At 53.9% G+C, this 20,531-nt stretch overlaps 2 protein-coding genes across 4 annotated transcripts; one reads left to right on the forward strand and one right to left on the reverse strand.

Moving 5' to 3' along the window:
* Window positions 1–769: 769 nt before the first annotated feature.
* On the forward strand, window positions 770–9,572 carry TRIP10 (thyroid hormone receptor interactor 10). Of its 2 annotated transcripts, XM_037505217.2 has the most exons (15): window positions 803–846; window positions 1,999–2,114; window positions 2,212–2,268; window positions 3,127–3,274; window positions 3,354–3,416; window positions 3,646–3,750; window positions 3,835–3,963; window positions 4,547–4,693; window positions 4,827–5,009; window positions 6,014–6,181; window positions 6,461–6,570; window positions 8,356–8,488; window positions 8,713–8,858; window positions 8,930–9,051; window positions 9,165–9,411. In XM_037505217.2, the coding sequence occupies exons 1-15, from the start codon at window positions 823–825 to the stop codon at window positions 9,311–9,313; spliced, it is 1,800 nt and encodes a 599-aa protein (XP_037361114.1). In that variant the 5' UTR covers window positions 803–822; the 3' UTR covers window positions 9,314–9,411. The 2 variants fall into 2 exon arrangements, with proteins under 2 accessions (XP_037361113.1, XP_037361114.1); XM_037505216.1 differs by lacking the exon at window positions 6,014–6,181 and having other exon boundaries at window positions 770–846; window positions 9,165–9,572.
* A 14-nt stretch (window positions 9,573–9,586) lies between these two features.
* Window positions 9,587–19,848, reverse strand: SH2D3A (SH2 domain containing 3A). Of its 2 annotated transcripts, XM_037505218.2 has the most exons (11): window positions 19,834–19,848; window positions 18,684–18,750; window positions 17,047–17,182; window positions 15,379–15,728; window positions 14,944–15,020; window positions 12,707–13,173; window positions 12,479–12,597; window positions 12,141–12,315; window positions 11,948–12,059; window positions 11,259–11,444; window positions 9,587–10,449 (listed from the first exon to the last, which is right to left on the reverse strand). In XM_037505218.2, the coding sequence occupies exons 3-11, from the start codon at window positions 17,161–17,163 to the stop codon at window positions 10,289–10,291; spliced, it is 1,764 nt and encodes a 587-aa protein (XP_037361115.1). In that variant the 5' UTR covers window positions 17,164–17,182; window positions 18,684–18,750; window positions 19,834–19,848; the 3' UTR covers window positions 9,587–10,288. The 2 variants fall into 2 exon arrangements, with proteins under 2 accessions (XP_037361115.1, XP_054549056.1); XM_054693081.1 differs by lacking the exons at window positions 15,379–15,728; window positions 18,684–18,750; window positions 19,834–19,848 and having other exon boundaries at window positions 17,047–17,099.
* Between the last annotated feature and the right edge of the window lie 683 nt (window positions 19,849–20,531).

Consider the following 20,531-nt stretch of genomic DNA (forward strand, 5'->3'; position numbering starts at 1 on the left):
AGCCCCAAGGCTAGTGTCTGAGGAAGGGGCGGAGTCCGAGACCCTGGGTCGGTGCAGACAATAAAACCTCACTGGGCCTTAATGGATGCCCCTGGAAAATGGGCAGGTGCAAGCGCGAGCTGGACAGCAGCCGAGGAGAGGCCTGGGCCCAGAGCCCCAAGGACAGCTTGTCCTCAGTTTCCCGGCGCAGCCTTTTGGGGGAGGGAAGTCAGGATGCGGTGGGGGCGCTAATGGACCCGGCCTTGGCGGAGGCACGTCTTGAGCAGGATCGAAGTCCTCCCATCCGGCTGTGGCCGGAGTGGCCAGACCATTAGTGGGACGAACGTAGACATCTGGAGCCGGGCCGGCCCGCAAGAGCAGGGTGACCTCAGGCTCTCCCCGCGACGGGGTGGAGGAAGGACCTTCTGTGTTGAGGTTTCAGCGTCTTGGCCCTCTAAGTAATGGCCGGGGAGAGAGGCCGGGGAGACTAGCCCGCGGCGGAGCAGGGGTGGGGCTGGAGGTGGGAGAGGCTGAGAGGGACCTGGAAGGTTTGGACAATGGGTGGGGTTCCTTTAAGGGGTCGGTCTAGTGGCGTCGAGCGGCTACGTCCTTAGCATGGGGGCGGGGCCTCCCCTGGCCCCGCCCCCTGGGCCCCGCCTTCAGGGTGCTGGCCCGGCCAGCGCACGGGGGCGTGGCACAGCCTGCAGGGGCGTGGCTGCCCGCGGGTGGGCGTGGCCGCGGCGGGGCGGGGCCGGCTCGCAGTCCCGAGCGGAGTCTCCCGACGGCGGGCGGCGGGCGGCGGGCGCGGGCGCGGGGGCCGGGCGCGGCATCGGCGGGAGCAGCATGGATTGGGGCACTGAACTGTGGGTGAGTCTGACCCGCCCGACCTCACACTGCCCCTTGCTGAGGTCCAGACCTACCCCGTCTCTCCACGCCTGCAGTCCCGCAGCCCGCACCCCGCGCTTTCCCTCCACCGACCCGGGGGTCCCCCCCGTCCGCCCACCCTCGGGGCTCCCCCAAGGCTGAAACGGACGCCCGGGGGCGAGGGGCGCCCTTGCAGGAGCGGTGCGGGGAAACTGAGGCACGGGCTTCAGCGCGAGGAGGCAGAAGTCCCGGGACCAGGCCGGGGCGCTGGGCGAGGTCACCTATTTTGAGCGTCCTGGCCGGGCCGCCGGCTTATCTTACGGCCCTGGGTCCCTGCCCGCGCCCGCCTGTCGGGCTGGGGCGGGGGAGGGGGCCCTTGGGCCACTTTCAGCCCCACGTGGGACCTGGAAGTCCTGATCGCCCTTTCCATCTCCTCTAACCCCCATCCCGGGGCTCGGGGCGCTCCAGGGGACAGAGGCCCGGGGCTGGCGTCGCTTCCTCCTGCAGCTCGCCCCGGGCCATGGGAGGGGCGGCCCGAGCCCGCTTTCTAACCTCTGCTCTGGAAGCCCCACAAAAATTCCCCCCTCCCCGAGCCTGGACCTCTGATCCCTCCTCCTCCCGGGGGCGGCGGCATCGCCGGGTTCCTGGGCGCAGCGGGGCAGCTACTCGCCCCCCTCACCTCCGGGAGTGTCTTTGGAGGTGCCGTGGATCCAGAGGGGGTGCGATTGAGTCACCCCCTGGGGAAGCATGGCAGTCGGGGAGCTCGGTGCCTGCCCCCTGGCCATTGTGGGGGCCCCGAAGCTGCGGGGAAACTTGCCTCTTTGGCCCTGACTCACGCCGGGCCGGCCGGATTTTCCGGAATCTGGGGGGGATTAGGGGAGCCGGGGCAGGGGGAGTGGCCCGGCCCCTTCCACTCCCCTCCTGGCGGCCTGGAGACGGGGACCCCGTCGTCCGGCTGGGGCCCCGCCCCTGTGCCTGGCCCTTCCCGGGAAGGGGAGGGGGTTCCCGCCGGCTTCCTGCCCCCCTCCCCTGCGCCGCGCCCGGGAGGGGCCGGGAAGCCACTCCTCTTCGCCAGCGCCGAGTCGCCTCGTCGGCCGGCTGTGGGATCCCCCGGTCTCGATCCCTGCACCCTCCTTCCCCTCCCACCCTCGCCAGGATCAGTTTGAGGTGCTCGAGAGGCACACGCAGTGGGGGTTGGACCTGTTGGACAGATACGTGAAATTCGTGAAAGAGCGGACTGAGGTGGAGCAAACTTACGCCAAGCAGCTGAGGTGAGGCCTTAGGATAGCCTCGCCCTGGGCCTTGCGGGAGGCTGGAAGGCCCTGGAGGGCTCAGGACTCAACCTTCCTGCCTTTCTGTCCCCCTTAGGAACCTGGTGAAAAAATACTTGCCCAAGAGACCTGCCAAAGATGACCCTGAATCCAAGTAAGGATGGACAGGGAACAGGGCAAGATTTGGGGGGCAGGGGCAGTGGGTCCCCACTTCCTCTCCTGCAACTGGGTCACCCAGGCAGGTCCCTCCCTTTTCATCTCAATTCCCACCTGGGAGTAAGAGCGTAGACGTAGGATCCGGGTTACCTGGATGGAAATCCTAAATCCACTACTTTCTGGGAGAACTGCTTTAGGACAATTGTGCCTCAAACCTGTGCCTTCATTTCCTTGCTTATTTAAAAAGGGAGGACTGGCTAATAAATCAGTGAAATGACTTTGGGCAAATGACTTAAGTTTTGTGCCTGTTTCCCTCATCTGTGAAATGGGAATGACGGTCATGACTTTGTAGCACTCGTGTGAAGATCCGCTAGGCCAACGTATTAAAACAGTGCCCGGCTCATATTAAGTGCCATTAGAGCATTTCACTTTTATTCTGGGTTTCCAATTCCAGAAGCCAAAAATCTCTGGAAATCAAAAGTTATTTTGGTAACTTGCTTGGCAGCAACTTCTGGCAAATAAACTGATTTGATATTACTTTTGGTCTTCGTTTTTATCCAACTTATTGTAATATTAATACCTTTCACTGCAAATTATTTATGGTATTTGCTTACAGGATGCCACCCCTGATCCTACCAGGGTGCAAAGCACCATCTCCCCTTTCTAATGCCCCCAAAATTCTGGTTCCAAAATGCATCCCATTCAAGTGTTAGGAGTAAGGGATTTAGAGCAGAATTTATGGTTGCTTTGGGGTGATATTCTTGGATCTTACCCTTTCTCATCTGGAGGTGGGTCCTGGGGCATCTGGCTTCTGGGGGCTCTGTCCCCCAGTTCCCTTCTTTACATCCCGCCACAGGTTCAGCCAGCAACAGTCCTTCGTGCAGATTCTCCAAGAAGTAAATGACTTTGCTGGCCAGCGGGAGCTGGTGGCTGAGAACCTCAGTGTCCGTGTATGTCTCGAACTGTCCAAGTACTCACAGGAGATGAAACAGGAGAGAAAGATGGTGAGCGATCTCCTCCCTGAGACTTCCCAAAGGCACCTGCCACAAGCCAGGGGAATCATAACGCTTCTCCTTTTCACAGCATTTCCAAGAAGGCCGTCGTGCCCAGCAGCAGCTGGAAAATGGCTTCAAACTGCTGGAGAATGTGAGTTTGTGGACGTGGAGGGTGGTTCTGACCCTAAGGAACAGGGTGAGGGTTGCTGGTCCCTGGAACCGCCCCCTTAGTCTGGCCTGGACTCTCCTTTCTCCTATGGGTTTCCAACGTGCCCATTGCTCCCCATTTGCTGGATGACTTCCTGCTAGTCCCTGAAAACTTGGTTTCCATCCTGCTATCTCCGGGATGGTGACTCCTTTCTGATTCTGTCCCTGCACAGAGTAAACGTAAATTTGAGCGAGACTGCCGGGAAGCTGAGAAGGCAGCCCAGACTGCTGAGCGGCTAGACCAGGACATCAATGCTACCAAGGCTGATGTGGAAAAGGTGCTTGTGAGGTCTGGGACAGCTTGAGGGTCAGGGTGAGGCGAAGCCAGAACCTGCCAGCAGCCCTGCCTTCATATTCCTCAGGCCAAGCAGCAAGCCCACCTTCGGAGCCACATGGCAGAAGAAAGCAAAAACGAGTATGCAGCTCAGTTGCAGCGCTTCAACAGAGACCAGGCCCACTTCTATTTCTCTCAGATGCCCCAGATATTCGATGTGAGTCCCTCAGTTCCCCAGTTATGCCTTCCCCCAACATCCCCCCAATCAACCAACACAGCTATCAAAGCCCCAACTGCAGTGCCCCCATCTCTAAATTGAAAGGGAATTAGAAACAAATAGTAACAGTGAGCCCTGCCTTTCCTTAAGCCATTCTTCTTTTTGTTCCCTATTGAAACTCTTACTCATTCTTCTCACAGCTCTAACAGCTCCTTTTAAAGGTCTTGAGTTTCCCTTCTTGTGTTTTAGCCGCACGCTCTACTCAGTTCTGGCCCCAGAACTCGCTTTGTCTGTGCTGGGTCTTCTTTTTCTTCAAAACCCTGGCTCCTTGTCACCTTTGGGAAACCTTTCCAGGTCAGGCAAGGGAGGTTCCTCAAATCTGACGTCTCTGAATTTCCCAGGCCCCCGTGTTTCTCCCCTGCATAAATTGGTCTGGAAATCTCTGTGTTTGATTCTGTTTTCCCCACCAGACGGCTTGGGGCTGGGACCAGTGTGGATCCCCATCATGTTTGTGGAGTGAATCACTCTGCTTGTTGGTCCCTCCACCAGCACCCCTGAGTCTTGCCCGCCCCTGCCCCTGCAGAAGCTGCAGGACATGGATGAACGCCGGACCACCCACCTGGGGGCTGGGTATGGGCTCCTGTCAGAAGCCGAGCTGCAGGTGGTACCCATCATCGGCAAGTGCTTTGAGGGCATGAAGGTGGCCGCTGAAGCTGTGGACGCCAAGAACGTGGGTACCTGGTCCAGGCCAGTGGGCAAGGGGTGGGCAGAAGGAAGACCCCAAAGCCTCCAAAGTTAAGCACCTAGCTTTGCCCCTAACTGCCTCCTCCCCACCTCTCCCCGCCGCCCCCTACTGCCCCCAGGACTCCCAGGTCCTAATAGAACTGCACAAGTCTGGCTTTGCCCGTCCTGGTGATGTGGAATTTGAAGACTTCAGCCAGCCCATGAACCGAGCACCCTCGGACAGCAGCTTGGGCGCCCCTTCAGAAGGACGTACCCCTGGCCGTAGCCGTGCTAAGCGCTGGCCCTTCGGCAAGAAGAACAAGGTGGGGACCGGGGCCCTTGGGAAGGGTGGTGGGTGTGAGTGGGGACAGCAGGGGGGCCCCACTGAATCAGCCCCAGCCGCTGGAACGCTGAGTCCCGGGCAGGAATTTTCCTCTTGGCTGCCGGCCCGGGCTGGAGGGAAGGAAGACAGGCGGGCGATTGGCCTGGGAGTCCCCGGAGGCTGAGGAGGGGCAGGGAGGGGGGCCTGTGGCGTCTGTCTGCTGCTTCTCAGGATGCTGGGAGAAGACCTGCTTATGGAACTCAGGGCTGGGTGACGGCTTGGGACACTGGCCTTAGGGACTCCTCCCAGTCTCCCCCTGTCCTGCCAGTGGATCTGTGTTCCAACCCTCTGACTCTGGGGTTTTTGGCTTTCAATGTCCAGCATATACCTGGACACTCCTGGGTTATATCTTTGACAACCACCCACCCTCACCCTGCTTTATACCTGTGGTCCTTCATGACTGAGTCTTTGATATTCCTTGACTTTGAATACATGCAGTCCCCAGCCTAAGGCCCAGCTGTGAGCCCTCTGAGGGTTCCTTGCCTTGGGCGCCTCTCTCAGCTTGCCCTTTTGACCCTCATGGCCCCATTTACCTGTCGGAGACCTGGATTCGTGCATGCATCTTCCTCTTCCTTCTAGACTGTGAGCCCTGAAAGCTGGGTGGACAGAACCATGGGCCTCCCTGTCCGTGCTAAGGTCCCGTTCTAGTTACTGGGCATAGGCTATAAGGGACCAGGGGGGCTGGGGTTAGGGAGAGGTGTGGCCTTCTGGCTCACAGTCTAAAGCCCTCCCCTCCACCTCCCATATTTGTGTGTTGCTCTTTGCATGCATTTTCTGTGTGTGATTGTGCATCTTGAGTTGTGGTTTTCTTACCATTTTTTTTCTTTTCTCTATTTTGTTTTTCCTTTTTTTCTTTATTGTGTCTGTTCATCCTCCGTCCTTGTTTTCTACATCCTCCCATTACCCCTCCTGGCCCATCCATCCCTCCCCGGCCCCCGCCGGTAGCTGCGCCCCCCGCCCTTCTCCCCCCTGGGGGGTCCCCTGCCCTCGGTATTACCCAATGGACCCCCATCCCCCCGATCCGGCCTCGACCCCTTGGCCATACTGAGTGAGATCAGTAAGTCGGTCAAACCGCGGCTAGCATCCTTCCGCAGCCTTCGAGGCAGCCGTGGGGTAAGTGAGGCCTCCTCTGAGAGGAGGAGGGGGCGACCCCAACCCGCCCAGCGGCTGGGTGGCAGGACCCTGGGCTCGCTTCCTGCCGCTGGCTGGGCCTTCTCTTTCCCTTGCCCCACCCAGACCTGCTTTGCTCTGTGCATGGCCTTGCCTTCCAGGAATTTTGGGTGGGGGAGAAGGTGGACTTGGTGTGTTTCAGGAGTGTCTCAGAGCCTTTAGGAGTGAATTAGGAAGCTCAGACTCCATGATCCCAGACTCAGCCCGCTTCCCCCCTTGCAGACAGTGGTGACTGAGGATTTCAGCCACTTGCCCCCAGAGCAGCAGAGAAAGCGTCTTCAGCAGCAGCTGGAGGAACGTAATCGTGAACTACAGAAGGAGGTGGACCAGAGGTGAGGTGGGGGAGGGGGCAGGCCGAGCAGGGACAAAATAAAATAGCATGTGAATTACATTTCTGTGGTTCTCAAAAGATCACCTCCCCAACATACCAGGGCCCGGTGGCTTTACAGGTGATTCCTGTCACACTTAAGAAGAAATAGCTTAGTCAGGTCATTAGCAAACAGTGAAAGCTGCCCAGCTCACCTGCCCAGAGGCTGGTGGAATCTTGATTCCTAAATCAGTTAGCAAGACTTCAAGAAAATAAAATTACAGGATCATTTTGCTATACTCATGATCTGAGATGCAAATCTAATGGCGTATTGAAAAAGAATACAACCAGCAGCGGTGATTGCACCACACGAATGTACCTGATGCTACTGAATTGTACACTTAAAAATGGTCCAGTTGGGAATTTTATGTTACGTCTATTTCATCGCAATAAAAAAGTTACTAAAAAAGGCTAAAAAAGTCATCTTTCGTTTGTTGTTATTCCAGTAATGCAAAGATGTTCAATATTAGAAATCTATTAGTGGTCTCAGTCACCGTTTTAATTGGCTAAAAGAAAAAAAAAAGCATATGGTTATCCATTTAGTAATCCAAATGCTTAAAATGTTAACTGCCAGATTAAAAAAAAAAGATTTTTTTACTCTTCCAGGCAACAAAATCCTCTTCCCAGTTTTCTTACATAATAGGAATGACGTTTGCCACTTGCCGACTCGCAGCCAAATTATATTCTGCTGTTTGCATAGACTGTCTTGTACAAAACAGCTTGTATTGGTGTAAAGTTCTTTCCAGAACTCTACAGTTGCAGAGGTTTATGGGGTAGGAATAAGGTGGGTTACATACTCTGGAGTGAGATAGATTGATCTTGAATTCCAGCTGCTTTGCCTCTCTGTGCCTCAGTTTCCTCATTTTATGGCACTTGTTTGGTATTAAGACTAGAAAGAAGTTGAATCCATTTTCAGTATACTGCCTGTATACAAATCACCCTTGAACAATATGGGGTTGTGGTGCCTGTCCTTGGTAGTTGAAAATCTGGATATTAACATTTAGCTCCATCCAAAATTAACTAGAGTTGTCTCTTGGTATTTGAGGGGGTTTGACTTCAGATCCCCGGGGATACCCAATCTAAGAAGGCTCAAGTTCTTTTTAATCAGCCCTCTCTATCCAAGGATTCTGCATCTAAGGATTCAACCAAATTGACTTATCTATAAAATGCAGATCTGACTGTGGATGGAGCCCATGGATGGAAAAAAAAATGTGATAAAATCAGATAAATGACGCTGCACAGTTCAAATTTGTGTTGTTCTAGAGCCAACTGTATATAGGTGTGGAGGAAATGAGGGGCAAGGACTCGTGAGAGAGTGCAATCTGTATTCTAAACTCTTGGCGTGGCCTTGTTGGAATTCCCAAGTTTTCCTGAGAGGCGGAGAGCTCAGCTGGGATCCTGACTCTTTTTGTTAAGTGCTGAGTTTCTGGTTCCTAAAACAATGCCTGATATGTAGTAGGTGCTCAATACATACCTGGACACACATACCGGGCACTATTCTAGTCTCCACAACTCACGGGAGATGTGTGTATTGTTACCCCCTTTTCGAGATAACCGTAAGAGGCAGGGGTTCGATTACTTAACCCAAACTCAAATGAATAGGACATACCCAAATTGGGATTCGAACCCAGGCAGTAAAACACATTTGAGCTCTTAACCACTGTCTTACAATGTTTTTGCTCCTTGAAGCCAAGCCTGTATTTTTTTGCTTGTTAAATCACATGGGACTCATTGGTCTGTCTCATCCAAGGGAAGCCCTGAAGAAAATGAAGGATGTGTATGAGAAGACACCCCAGATGGGGGACCCTGCCAGCTTGGAACCCAAAATCACAGAGACCCTGAGCAACATTGAACGGCTGAAATTGGAAGTGCAGAAGTATGAGGTCAGGGAGGACCCTGGGGAGGGGCGGGGACCAGCGGGTCAGGCTGAGTCACTGCCTGGTGGGGTGGGGGTGGGGGACAGGGAGGTGTGTGTGTGGGGGGAGGTGCTCCAGCTGTTTCTCATCATAGCCTTGGGTGTGCATGGGTCATCTCAGGAAACCTCTCGGCTCAATGGGCTGACCCCAGAACTCTGCCCTGAATTGATCACGTGCTCTCCTTCTTTTAGACTTGGCTGGCAGAAGCTGAGAGCCGGGTCCTGAGCAACCGGGGTGATAGCCTGGGCCGGCACACCCGGCCCCCGGACCCGCCAGCCAGTGCCCCACCGGACAGTAGCAGCAGCAGCAACAGTGGGTCACAGGACAACAAGGACAGGTGAGTAGGGAGGTGAGCTTGGGTCTGGCCCCTGGGGACCTGCTCTCACTGGTTTTACTCTTCCCGACTAGCTCTGAAGAACCCCCCTCAGAGGAGGGCCAGGATGCCCCCATTTACACGGAGTTTGATGAAGATTTTGAGGAGGAACCCACATCCCCCATAGGTCACTGTGTGGCCATCTACCACTTTGAAGGTAAGTCCAGCTTGGGTACCACATTGGCGGCTTGGAGAGGGGTGGGTGTCCTCAGCTGGGTTCTCTTTAAATTCCATCGAAGCAGACCTCAGCCTACCCCACCCCCATGATAGGGTCCAGTGAGGGCACCATCTCCATGTCCGAGGGCGAAGACCTCAGTCTTATGGAAGAGGACAAGGGTGACGGCTGGACCCGCGTCAGGCGGAAACAGGGAGGCGAGGGCTATGTGCCCACTTCCTATCTCCGAGTCACGCTCAACTGAACCCTGCCAGAGGCGGGAAGAGGGGGGCTGTCGACTGCTGCTTTTGGGCCACGGGGGCCCCCCAGGACCTATGCACTTTATTTCTGCCTCCGTGGCTTTGGCTGAGACCTGTGTAGCCTGCTGCCCCCTGACCCCTCACCCCAGATGGACCCGCTGTGCCTTCTACCACTGATGTACATACTCTTGTTTCAAATAATTTTTCTTCCTGCCACTCGGCGAGGGTTATTTTGTTTTATATATAAAAAAAATATATATATATATGTAAAGTCCTTGGAGAGTCCATGTCTTATTAGATTTAGATACTGGACTGGATATTCAAATGCCACCCTCCTTAGGGGCCACACCAAGAATGAGAAGGGGAGATAGACTGGGGTACCCCTTGGCCACATGCCTGCCCCTTTTGGGAAGTTGGGTTCTTGTCTGGCTCCAGTATTGTTAGAAGGGTACCAATTATCTTTCCATATCCATTGCAGCTTACTGAAACAGGTAGTGTTTATTGAGCACCTACTGTATACCAGTCATTCTCTACCATGTGCTCATTTAAACTTGAGCTTTAATCCTTGGGGCAACCCCTAAAAAGTAGTCTTAAATGTTGAAGGCAGGCACAGAGAGCTCAAGCGACCTGTAGGAGGTCACACAGCTTTTAAAAGGCATTTGAACTCTGGCCTCTTACAGATCTGCAAGTTATCTTACCATTACAAGCCACATGTTCACAATTAGTGGGATGTGTTTGGGGGAATGGGGAAGTAGAAGAGGGCACCGAAGCCTCCAAATACCTGGGTGGTTTAGTGTGAGAGAAAAAGCTTCCCTGGGATCCTGTGAGTTTTTAGAGAGCAGGGTAGGTCCTTAATAATTTGGTCCATCGCCCTTTTGTGAGGCAGGGTGTACAACCCCCCTGCTTTTGGTTTGTGACGAACCTGGGACTACTTCCTTGAGTTTTGGAGTTCTCTGGCATCCGGGTGTCTGAGTGTGCTTTCAGCTGTCAGGCTCCAGACGCTGTGACAGGATGCTGAGGACATGCTGGAACTTCTCAAGTCGCAAGGCCAGAGGTGCGGCTGCCCCTCTGCTTCCCCAGAGCAGTCTCCGCAGGAAGCCAGTGGTCAGGGCCTCCCTCAGCAGCGGGTTGGGCTGGAATCCTGGGGTGGGGCCAGGTGGGCTGGAGGTGGGGCCTTTGCCACCTGCCTTCACTCCTGGGGACTTTGACCCAGCAGGGGCCGGGAGGGACTCTGCCCCAGGTACTCTGGACAACTAACTGGGTGTGGTTAGCAGGGAGAGGATTCTTGGTCTCTGCAGGGTGGGGGTGTCTGTGGGGCTCTGAGCTAGGGGGTTCTGCCAGGTGGCACTGGAGCAGTGTTTCTTGCAAGATGCTCTGGGCCCCACCTTAGAGGCTGTGCCAGGAGGACCTGTCCTGGCTGAATTTGGGGTTTCTAATGCCCTCTGTGACAAATCTGGGGAGACGTGGTTAGGCGATACCACAGTTTTGCCAGGGAAGGCAAGAATGACCCGGGTAGAAGATTCTGGAATCTGGGCTGCCCCAGGACAGGAGGGAAGTATGGCTCTTAGCACAGTGGGGGTGGGGTGGGGTGGGGAAGCTGTCATTTTGGAGGACAGTCATTTTGGAGGGTGCTGGGGGTTCAAATGGGATTAAGATCCTCAAGGAGAGGGGAGGCTGGCCCAGGTGTAAAGGTGGGACGGAGACCCCATGGACCGGCTCTGGGTTCCCCCCATTTGGGGAGGAGGGCATTGTTCCTGTCAACACTGCAGCTGCATCAAGTGCTTCCTGTGAGAGCCTGCTGGGGGTGGGGCCGTCCCCTTTAGGGTGGGACTCTGGGAGGTGTGGCCGGAGTGGGGTCTCGCTGGGTTGGTTTGGGGTCACAGGTTAGCACATGAGGGGTGCTCCTGGAGTCGGGACCCTATGGCAGCCAGAAGCACAAGGGGCGCTCACCTTGCAGGCGCCCTGCCGCCACCTCTTGGAACTTGGGTGTGTCGGAGGCCACCTGACGTGCCCCCTGCAGAGTGCGCAGCAGCCGCTCACAGCTTTCCTCCAGCGGCCCGGGGAGGTCCTCGCCCTCCAGCAGGCGCACCACGGGGGCCATGTGTGGCAGCGCCACTTGGCCAGGGTCGCAGGGGCCTGTGGAGGAAGGAATCTGGGCAGAGGGCAGGGCCTAGGTTGAAGAGGGTGCACATTGGGTGAAGGCACCCAAGGACAGAAGCAACGGGCAGCGTTCAGAGCAGGCTAAGAAGGGGGAACCTCAAACCTCAAACAGCTGGACAGGTCAGGAGCGTGGTCTAAGGCTGGACAGGTCAGGGCAGTGCCTAGGACAGTGGGGGCGGGGCTGGGGTTCAGGACCAAGCCTCGTACATAGATGGGGTCTAGGGCAACGAGGGCCGAGCCTATGGTGAAGGGAATTTAGCGCCCAGGTAGAATCTAAGGCTAAAGGGGCAGGGCTTGGAGCCCGACACGGAGGCCAGAGCCTAGCACTGACCTAGACCTGCGTCCAGGGCCACGCCTAGGGCACGGACTGAATTTAAGATTAAGGGGGGGGGTGAGGAATTCCAGGTTCGGAGTGCTGCAGAGGGAGGGGCCTAGGACTGGTTAAGGATGATGCTGAGAGCTGGGTGGGCTCTACTCACCCGTGCCCTCATCCAATGCCCGCATCAGCGGTTTCAACTCCTGCTCGAAGGCCAGCGCCGCCTCGGTGTGAATTCTGCGCAGCTGGCGCCATGTGCGTTCCAAGCGGGACACCTGGGGAAGAGACTTGAACGTACATGCCTCTTTCCCCCTCTTCCTCGTCATCTGCGCTCACCACCTCTGCGTCCCCCGCACCTGGGGCATAAGTAGGGCACCCATGACCGCGGCCAGTCCAGGCAGGTCCCCTGCCGCCCCTGGTCGCAGTGCCAGTGCCAGCTCCACCAGGCCCCTCAGGACAGCTGTGCGCTCCTCCAGCGATCCCGTGCAGCCTAGCACCGCCAGCGCGCCGGCCAGAGAAAGCGCCTCCTGCCTGTGAGGTGAAGGGCAAGGGTCTGCGGGCAGTGGGGAGGTTTGGAAAGCAGGGGTGAGGGAGGATGTGAGGTGGCACTGCCCATCCCACTTCCTCCTTGGGGCGAGAGGTGTTGAATGTGGGAAGATTTGGAGAAACTGGAAATCCCAAGAGACTAGCTCACCTCTCTAGGAGTTCCAGTCTCAAGCAGTGCCCACCAGGAAGCAGGAGCAGCTCTAGGCCAGAGGTGACCCCCATTGGGTCAAGATGATGAGACTTGGTCATTCCCAGGAGACCAGTTGCCTGGCGGTTGAGGGGAGAATCAGGAAAGCAATTAGATTGTAACTAACTGTGTTTGGGTCTTGCTCTGGCTTCCGCTCTGCCTAGGGATGAGACCTGGCAGGTAACCCACCTGGCAATCTACCAATAGCAAGTGGAGGGCGGTGCTCTCAGGATGATGCTTCAGGAACAGGCCCCGGAGGGTATCTAGGATTTTGGGTTCCAGGGGCCGATTCTGGGTTCCCAGCAGGCAGAAGAGGTTGTCAGGGGCACAGAGGGAGACCTCAGCTTGCGGTCTTAGGAAATATCTGTCTTCCTCCTTCTTATGGGTCTTCCACCATGGGGCCTCTGGCTCTGGGCAGCTGTGGCCAGAGGATGTTCTCCGGGCACTGGGCACTCGAGGCACCAGCTCACAATACATTGGGGGGTCAGGCAGTACCAGTGATGGAGTTCGAGGAGGCTTGGTTGGTGCCTTGGCATGGAGCTGCCCATCAGAGGCCCTGAGGCTGTAGGCAGTGGTCCCCACAGGAGCTGGGGCCTTCAGCAACATGGGGTCACTACCCATCCGTGGCAGGACAGATGTGAGCATGGTGGAGGCTCCTAGGGATCATACAAGAGGGGGTTCATAAAGATAGCTGGGTGGGGTGGGCTGGGGGGGTCAAGTGCTACTACCATCTTGGTTCTTCGGCTTTTTTGGCCAATAATCAGGTATCCCAATCTATCCTGGTGCAGCTTTGAATTTTAACAACTTTATTAATATAAATGCTGCACACTTTACAAAAATGGTCTAGAAACAAACTTTCTTGACATGCACTTTTGTGAATTCTGAATACTATATTTAAAATGTAAATTCTTTGTTTTTGCCCCTCTGAAGATAAGCATTGATGAAACAATGAAAATGAAAATACATTATTCAAAATTAACAAAACTTACATAAGCATCAAAGAAACTGAATTATCAAACTTTCAAATGGTGTCTTTTATTAAGTTTGTGATGCATTTACTTCTGAGGTTATTACCATTGAAACTGCACCCAGACTTTTGGGAGACTATTTACCAAGCATTAAATAGACAGTATTGTTGTAGCTTAAAACCTTCCCATGGTTCTCAGATCTTTCTGAGTAAGGGCCAATATCCACACAATAGGGGCCTCCCTGGTGGCACAAGGGGTTAAGCACCACACTATGAAGTAATCCACAGTCTCTGCAGCGCGAGTTCGATCCCTGGCCGCCAGGGAGCAACCCACATGGCGCAGCAGACCTCTCCTGACTCGCCCACTGCTCCCCTTAGCGGACTTCGGTCAGTCTTCCTGTTCTGTTCCCCACTCTGTCTCTGGTGAATCCTCTTACCCCCGCACCTCTGGCCTGTACCCCAGCTCTTGTATGCATAAATAAATCTTAAAATATCCATACAGTATTCAAAAAAGCCCTCATACTCTGAGTCCCAGATCTTTCTGACTTCCCATTCACTTCCATTGCTTTAGCAGCACTCACCTCCTTTTGGTTGAATGAATAAGTAAAACTCTTATTCTGGCCCCAGGACCTTTGCACTGGCTGCTCCTTCTGCCTAGACCTTTCTCACACTCATTTTCCCACCTCGTTTCCTCCCTCACCTTCAGATCTTTCTCCACAAGGCCCTTTTCTAATTACTACTTCAAATTGCAACACTTACTCCTGTTTCCATACTTCCAACCTCCCTTACTCTGTTATACTTTAATTTTTACCTCAAAGCATAGATGACTTGACTCGTTTTTGTTTATGATCCACCTTCCTCTAATAGGGGGTTAACTCCACTCTCGTAGCGATCTTTGCCTTTCTCATTCATTGATCTAGTTCATCACTTAATACAGTGCCTGGCATGCATTGAGGGTTCATGTTGAATTGGAGGTGCAGGGAAGGGCAGATAGGGTAGATAGGATAGAGGGGTACGCTTTCTTTAGGTAGAATGGTCAGGGTCAACTGTTTTGAGGAACCCATGTTAGAAGAGATGGAACCACTCACGGAAAGGTTAAGGGAATGGACTTTCCAATGGCAAAAGCACTAAGTGCAAAACCCCTGAGGTGGGAATAAATTTGGAAGGTTCCGGCAACTGAAAGGAAGACTGTGTGACTGGAGTGCTTGAGGGGATGTAGCAAGTTTTTATAGAGGTCAACCATGGTCAGGCCACATATTCCAAGAACAATTATTCTTGGAATAATTGTAAACTCACATTTTTAAGTACTTACAAAGTTCCTGTATGTTTTTAAATCCGTATGACAACTTTGAAAGCATATTGTCCCCATTTCCAAGAGGTGAAATCACCTGTCCAAGGTCATTCAGGCAGTGTGACAGACCCAGTCTTTGAGCCACATGCTGTCCTGGATGAGCCTTACCTGGGACAAAGGGGTCCTCTTGTGACTGCCCTAGATGCTCCAAGCCTGCCGGCTGGCTCTCACTCCGTTTCCTAGCTCTGTGGGACAGAGATGGGGGAGATGTATAGCCCTGGCCCGAGCAGAGCACCCCCACTGATGCTCAGAAATCCTTATATCCAGTCATTTGGGACCAGTAGATTCCAGCCAGGGGGCCTTGTCCCCCTGCAGACACTTAACAAGTCAGGAGACATTTTTTGATTGTCACACTGGTGGGTGGGGCTGGGAGGACTATACTGGCTTCTAGGAGGTAGAGGCTGTGAATGCTCAACATTCTACTGTTCTTGGGCAGCCCTCCACCACCACCATGATGACGTGACCCCAGCTGTGGATAGGGCTGAGGGCGAGAAGCGCTGGCGGGACTGGGCTTTGTTTGGGAGGTAGAGCGCCTGTGTGTACCTGAGAGGCTCTATCTGAGCTGGGCTCTCTTGGAGGGAATCTTCGCTAAAGCTGCGTCGCATTGACCCTTCCCGAATCACTGGTCTGGAGGCCACCGCCCCTGTGGCCTGGGATAGTGGTCGCTGGCCAGTGACATAGCTGCGAATCAGGGCAGGCAGGCTTGGGAAACGCTCATCCTCCAGCTGAAAGAGCGTTGTGGGCCAGCCTGGTCGGGGACGTAGGGCCACACGGAGCACTTCGAAGTGTAGGACTGAGCCCCGCCAGCGACAGGAGATCACAGGATGGCCCCCACGGGACCCAGAGGCACGGACCAAGAAGTCTCCATCTTGCTGAAGAAGGACCTCAGCCTTCTGGAGGAAGAAGGGGGTGAAGACCAGGGGGGCAGGAGGTTTAGGTGTGAGCCCAGATCAGTAGTTAATGGTGAGATGCGCCCTCCAAGAAAAACCACCCAAGTGACTGGGTAGTTTTGCATCCAACTACCTTTTCTCATGGGTAATGCCTCGACTACATTTCCCAGACTCCCCTGCAGTTAGTCATTGTATGACAAGACCTGACCAATGGGATGAGGGCAGAAGCACTGTGAGAAGCCTCCAGACCTGGCCCATAAAAACCTCCTGCACAATTCTACAAGTTCTGTTCCCTATCTGTCAACTAAGTCTCCCCAAAGCCCTGGGGGATGGCAGAGCCACGTGATGGAAAGGACTCGGATCCTGTTGATTTCTGGAGAAGCACCTACCCCCTTCCCAACCACCTTGGAGCATGACCTGAATAAGCACATAACTGTTTACTGTGTTAACAGTACCATCTTGGGAATGTTTATTACAGCCTCTAGCTGATGCTGACTAATGCAACTTCCAGTCTGAATAAATGCTTTGTTATACATATGTGGCTTCAAGAGAAGTCATTAGCTGGATCCTTGCAGATAGACTGTGCCCCATAAATCCTTTATAAAAATCTTCACGCAGTCTTATGCCAGCCACCAATGCTCATGTTAAAATGGACTGAGGGTTATGACACAGAGAGGCAAAGCAGAGCTGGCAGCAGGTCTGGGTACTGAGTCATACATGCAGTGAACACATGGATAGCTCATACAATGTGCCAGACACTTTAGGTGTAAACATGAATTCTTTTAATTCTTTACTAAAATTAAGCAGTAGGTACCATTATCCCCATTTTACAGATGGGAAAACTGAGGCCCAGAGAGGCCAAACACGTTGCGCAAGGCCCCACTGAACATAAACTGTCAAGCTGGCATTTGAACCCAAGATACCTGACTCCAGGGTGCAGGACTTTAATCACTAAGCTACATTGCCCTTCATGATTTGATTGGAAGCCCAGGGTCCTAGGACTCTTGAGGGTGACTCTTAAATTGGAGATGAGGGTGGGGCACTGGGATTGAGAGGAAGATGCTAGAAGGGAGATGACCCTAATGGCCTCCAGAGGGAGAGACAGAGCCAAAGGGTGGTCTGGGGCTGTTAGGACCCTTTTCAGTCTTCATCCTCAACACCATCCCAAAGACAGTGATAATTTAAACAGAAGGACTGACATGCTATCACGTCAACCAAGCTTCAAAACAGTTCCCAGTCCCCCGCCTCCCTTGACCCTTTGTCCCTCATCCAGGACCCGGGAGGCCCCATAAGATAATGCCAAGGGCCTCAGAGGTGCTACCTGGCGAGACAGGGGGCCGTGGTACCAGGACTGACTGGCAAAGTCCTCTTCATTCTGTGGCAGCTGCATGGAGCGCTTGGGGGCAGAGGGTGCTGGGGATGAGCTCTGTTTTTCCATAGGCCTCAGTCTTCCGCATCTGCAAAACAGAAGACTATTTCTTGCTTTCTAAGCTTCCTCAATGACTAGGTTGGTCCTTCCATGATCCCCTCAGTTTTGGAGACAGCTGCTCATATCTTATCAAAATTTAAAATGCGTATCTATCATCTTTCTGTCTATCCATCTATCTGTACCTATTTGTCTACTTATCTGTTATTTGTTAAATAACAAAAATTTGACCATATAAATGTAAAGATCTAATTAACTTTACTGAATGATTAATGAATCTGGCAGTAGCCCACTAATAGAAAGAGCTCCAAAGAGTTGTACAAAATGGAAGGTTCTTATAGACAGAAAGGTAGTGAGATACGAAAAGGACTTGTTTAGGCTCTGTAACCTTCGGTTGCCTTTCTATGTGGAAGGAGGGGTCTGTTGGACAGATCACCCCAATCATGCTGACCAGGCAATTCTGGTTAAATGTTACATTAGGGAAAGACCGAGATTGGAATTAATTTAGATATTAAATCTTGACTTACTCATGTGGGTGCGAGTGACTCCATTTTGAGCCTGCTGTCTCTCCATGCCATGTATATGTATATATGCACATATATATATATGAAATCTAAATTACTCATATACAGATTATATAGATGTAACTTATATGACATTTCTCATATATATATAAAAATCAGATTATGGGTCTCTTTAGAATTGGCTGTGATTACATGAAAACAATCATGCATTCCCTAGGATTCTTGGATGTATTAACCTATGCATGGCTTTCAAAAGTAATGCCACTGATATGCAGGTGAATAATACTACATTTTGCAGAAATGTAATTAACCAATTTAATCAAACCAATATTCATGGGGTACCTTCTGTGGGCCCCGATGCTGTTCTGGGCACTAGAGACATGGCAGCAAGCAAAACAGACTGGGGTCCCTGCCCTCCCCTAGGGTAGACAGTAAAGATTCATCAACTAAGTTTGAATCAACTCTAGTGGGCTGTCATTCTAGTGAGGGAGACAGTGGCTAAGCTAATAAATAAGGAGGTGAGGAAACAGATCAGAGAGAGCTAAGTGAAGAATTTAGGAAGTGGTACAAGATGCAAGTAAATGTTTCCCATAGGGTGGCTTGGGAAGCTCTCTTTTAGTAACAACTGGAAGGATTTTGAGGGAGTGAGCCAGGTGGCTCTGGGTAAAAGTACATACCAGACAGGGGGAATTGAATTTACTAACATCCACAATGTAGCGATTTATTAATATTTGCACACTCAAGGATTCTTAGATGGAAGAAAAGCTAACCTATACTTTGCTTCCCAAATTAAGGGCACTAAGTGGTCCCAGATTGTAGAAATGCTAGCCAACGGCAATTGCATATTTCCAAATGGTTGTAATTCGTTATTATGATGATGGTCAAATTTAGGCCCTAGAACCTTTGGGATTCCTTCAATCATCTCACAAGCTTCAGGTTCTGTGTGCCCTGTGGGAAAGATCACCCTGAATGGGAGGATGGGGGGGCAGTCTGCCACACCACACTCACCCCAAGGTCTTCTGGGCCTGGTGGAGTCTGCAGGATTCCTGCCTCCTGAGTCAGCCTGGCTGAGGGCCTAAAAGGACCAGAAAGTTCCAGATAAACCTTAGGTGGCTAAAGGGTGGGGTGCTGGGTGGTTGCTGGCTCCAGGCACTGCATACCTGAATGCCAGGTGTGCCTCCCAGATGCCTGTGCACTTTCTTTTGTCAGGTAGGACAGCCTCAGCTCGGGCCTCAAGAGCCCCCAACCCCAGTTTCCTCTATCTTGTGTCCCCCTTAGTGGTGTGAAGGTGGGTCACGGGACAAGGCTCTGGCTAGTTTGGGAGGGCGGGTGGAGCTCAGTGTGGGCACAGGTCAGCCACGGGCATGTCTCTGCCCTGTCCTCTGGAACAATTTCTGTGTCTTTGGGCAGGGGAGACAGGCAGTGGGCAGAATCAGGAGGGATGTTGGGAAGGGGCAAGCACATGCCCTACAGACCATGTACATGTGCAGACATGCAGGGGGCCAGCCCCTTGCACATACGACCCATGGACACATATGAACACGGGGACTCAGACTTGACATTGAGCAAATATTGATTGATCGAGCATTAGTGTGTGCTGTTCTGTACTGGGGATACAGTCAAGATACAGTCAAGAAAAAGACCAAGACTCAGCCCAGCTCCATCTGGAGGGTAAGACCCACACACACAAAAAAACCCTCCAAACACACAATGGATAAACAAGACAATTTTTAAGAGTAATCAACGAAGGTGATAAAGCTGGGAGATGTGATAAAGCCGGAGGGGGCAGGTACTTCAAGTAAGTAGTGGGGAAGGTCTCTCCCACGAAGTGGCACAGGAGCCGAGATAGGGGAAGGAGAGAGAGTTATGCAAAGACTTGGAGAAAGGGCTGTCCAGGTGGGGGTACAGCAAACGTGGAAATAAGGGACGCGCTCCGCGTTGCCCAGGAAACACGCTGAGGGGACCAAGTGCAGGTGCACGGACGCTCCGCGACCCCATCAGGCCCTCGGCGACCCCTTCTACGTCCGCAGACGCTCGCGGAGCGGGACGTCCCGCTCCAGGTTCCCCTTGCAAGTCCGTGAACCCACCTGGAAAGGAGAGGATTTCCCACCTCAATAAGCCGATGGCGGTCCAGGGGTCTCCCGGGCTCCTCACTCACCTCGTCCTGGACCCGTGGAGCCACCACGAGACTAGGTGCGCGCCGCAGCCTGACGCTGCACGGCTCCGGGTCCCTCCCTTCGCGCCGCAGGCAGGCGCAGGCTCCCGGGTCGCGCGCGCCAGGTGGGAACCAGGTCCAACCACCTGGTCCGCCCCCGACGGTCCCGCCCCCTCGGCATCCGCGGCGTCCAGGCTCTCGCCCCGCCCCCTCGGCTCCGCCCCGCCTATTAGAGTCTGTCATTGCTCTGGCCACACCCACTTTGCCTCAGACCACGCCCCCTGAGGAATCCACCTACCCCATTGGGTGTCGCCCCCACCTTTCCGACTGGCCACGCCCACTCCTCGCCCCGCCCCCAGGGAATACACCCCGAATTCCCACCCGACAGCGGGTCCCTCCGAGCGCGGCCTCTTCGCTCCCCTCGGATCCGCCCGAGGCGCCCTCGGGGCCGGGGTGGGGCGTCGTCTCGCTCTTCCGCTCCCGGGGTTCCGGGGCGGGGCGACACCCCCGGCCTCCTGGCCCGCCGGGGATCGCTGCGCCTGTGCTGTGACGCGGCGGGGTGCGCTTCCTCCAGACCGCCCCCCTGGGTTTTCCGGAAAGAAACCCTATTTAGGTTTTGCGGAGAGATACGGGGAAACGCGGCGGCCTTCCCCAGCGCCGGCCGGTGGACCTGAGCGAGACCTCGGGCGGGGGGGAGGGGC

This window comes from Talpa occidentalis, unplaced genomic scaffold, assembly GCF_014898055.3.
Source record: "Talpa occidentalis isolate TD23 unplaced genomic scaffold, MPIMG_talOcc4v2.1 talOcc4.12, whole genome shotgun sequence".
NCBI classification, from domain to species: domain Eukaryota; kingdom Metazoa; phylum Chordata; class Mammalia; order Eulipotyphla; family Talpidae; genus Talpa; species Talpa occidentalis.

Coding starts and splice junctions, on each gene's coding strand:
- TRIP10 (XM_037505217.2), top strand. CDS start 823: ATGGATTGGGGCACTGAACTGTGG. Junction 4,694..4,826: donor AAGCTGTGGACGCCAAGAAC/GTGGGTACCTGG, acceptor TACTGCCCCCAG/GACTCCCAGGTCCTAATAGA. Junction 8,489..8,712: donor TGGAAGTGCAGAAGTATGAG/GTCAGGGAGGAC, acceptor TCCTTCTTTTAG/ACTTGGCTGGCAGAAGCTGA.
- SH2D3A (XM_037505218.2), bottom strand. CDS start 17,163: ATGGAAAAACAGAGCTCATCCCCAGCACCCTCTGCCCCCAAGCGCTCC. Junction 12,060..12,140: donor GTGCCCTACTTATGCCCCAG/GTGCGGGGGACG, acceptor TCTCTTCCCCAG/GTGTCCCGCTTGGAACGCAC. Junction 11,445..11,947: donor GGCATTGGATGAGGGCACGG/GTGAGTAGAGCC, acceptor CTTCCTCCACAG/GCCCCTGCGACCCTGGCCAA.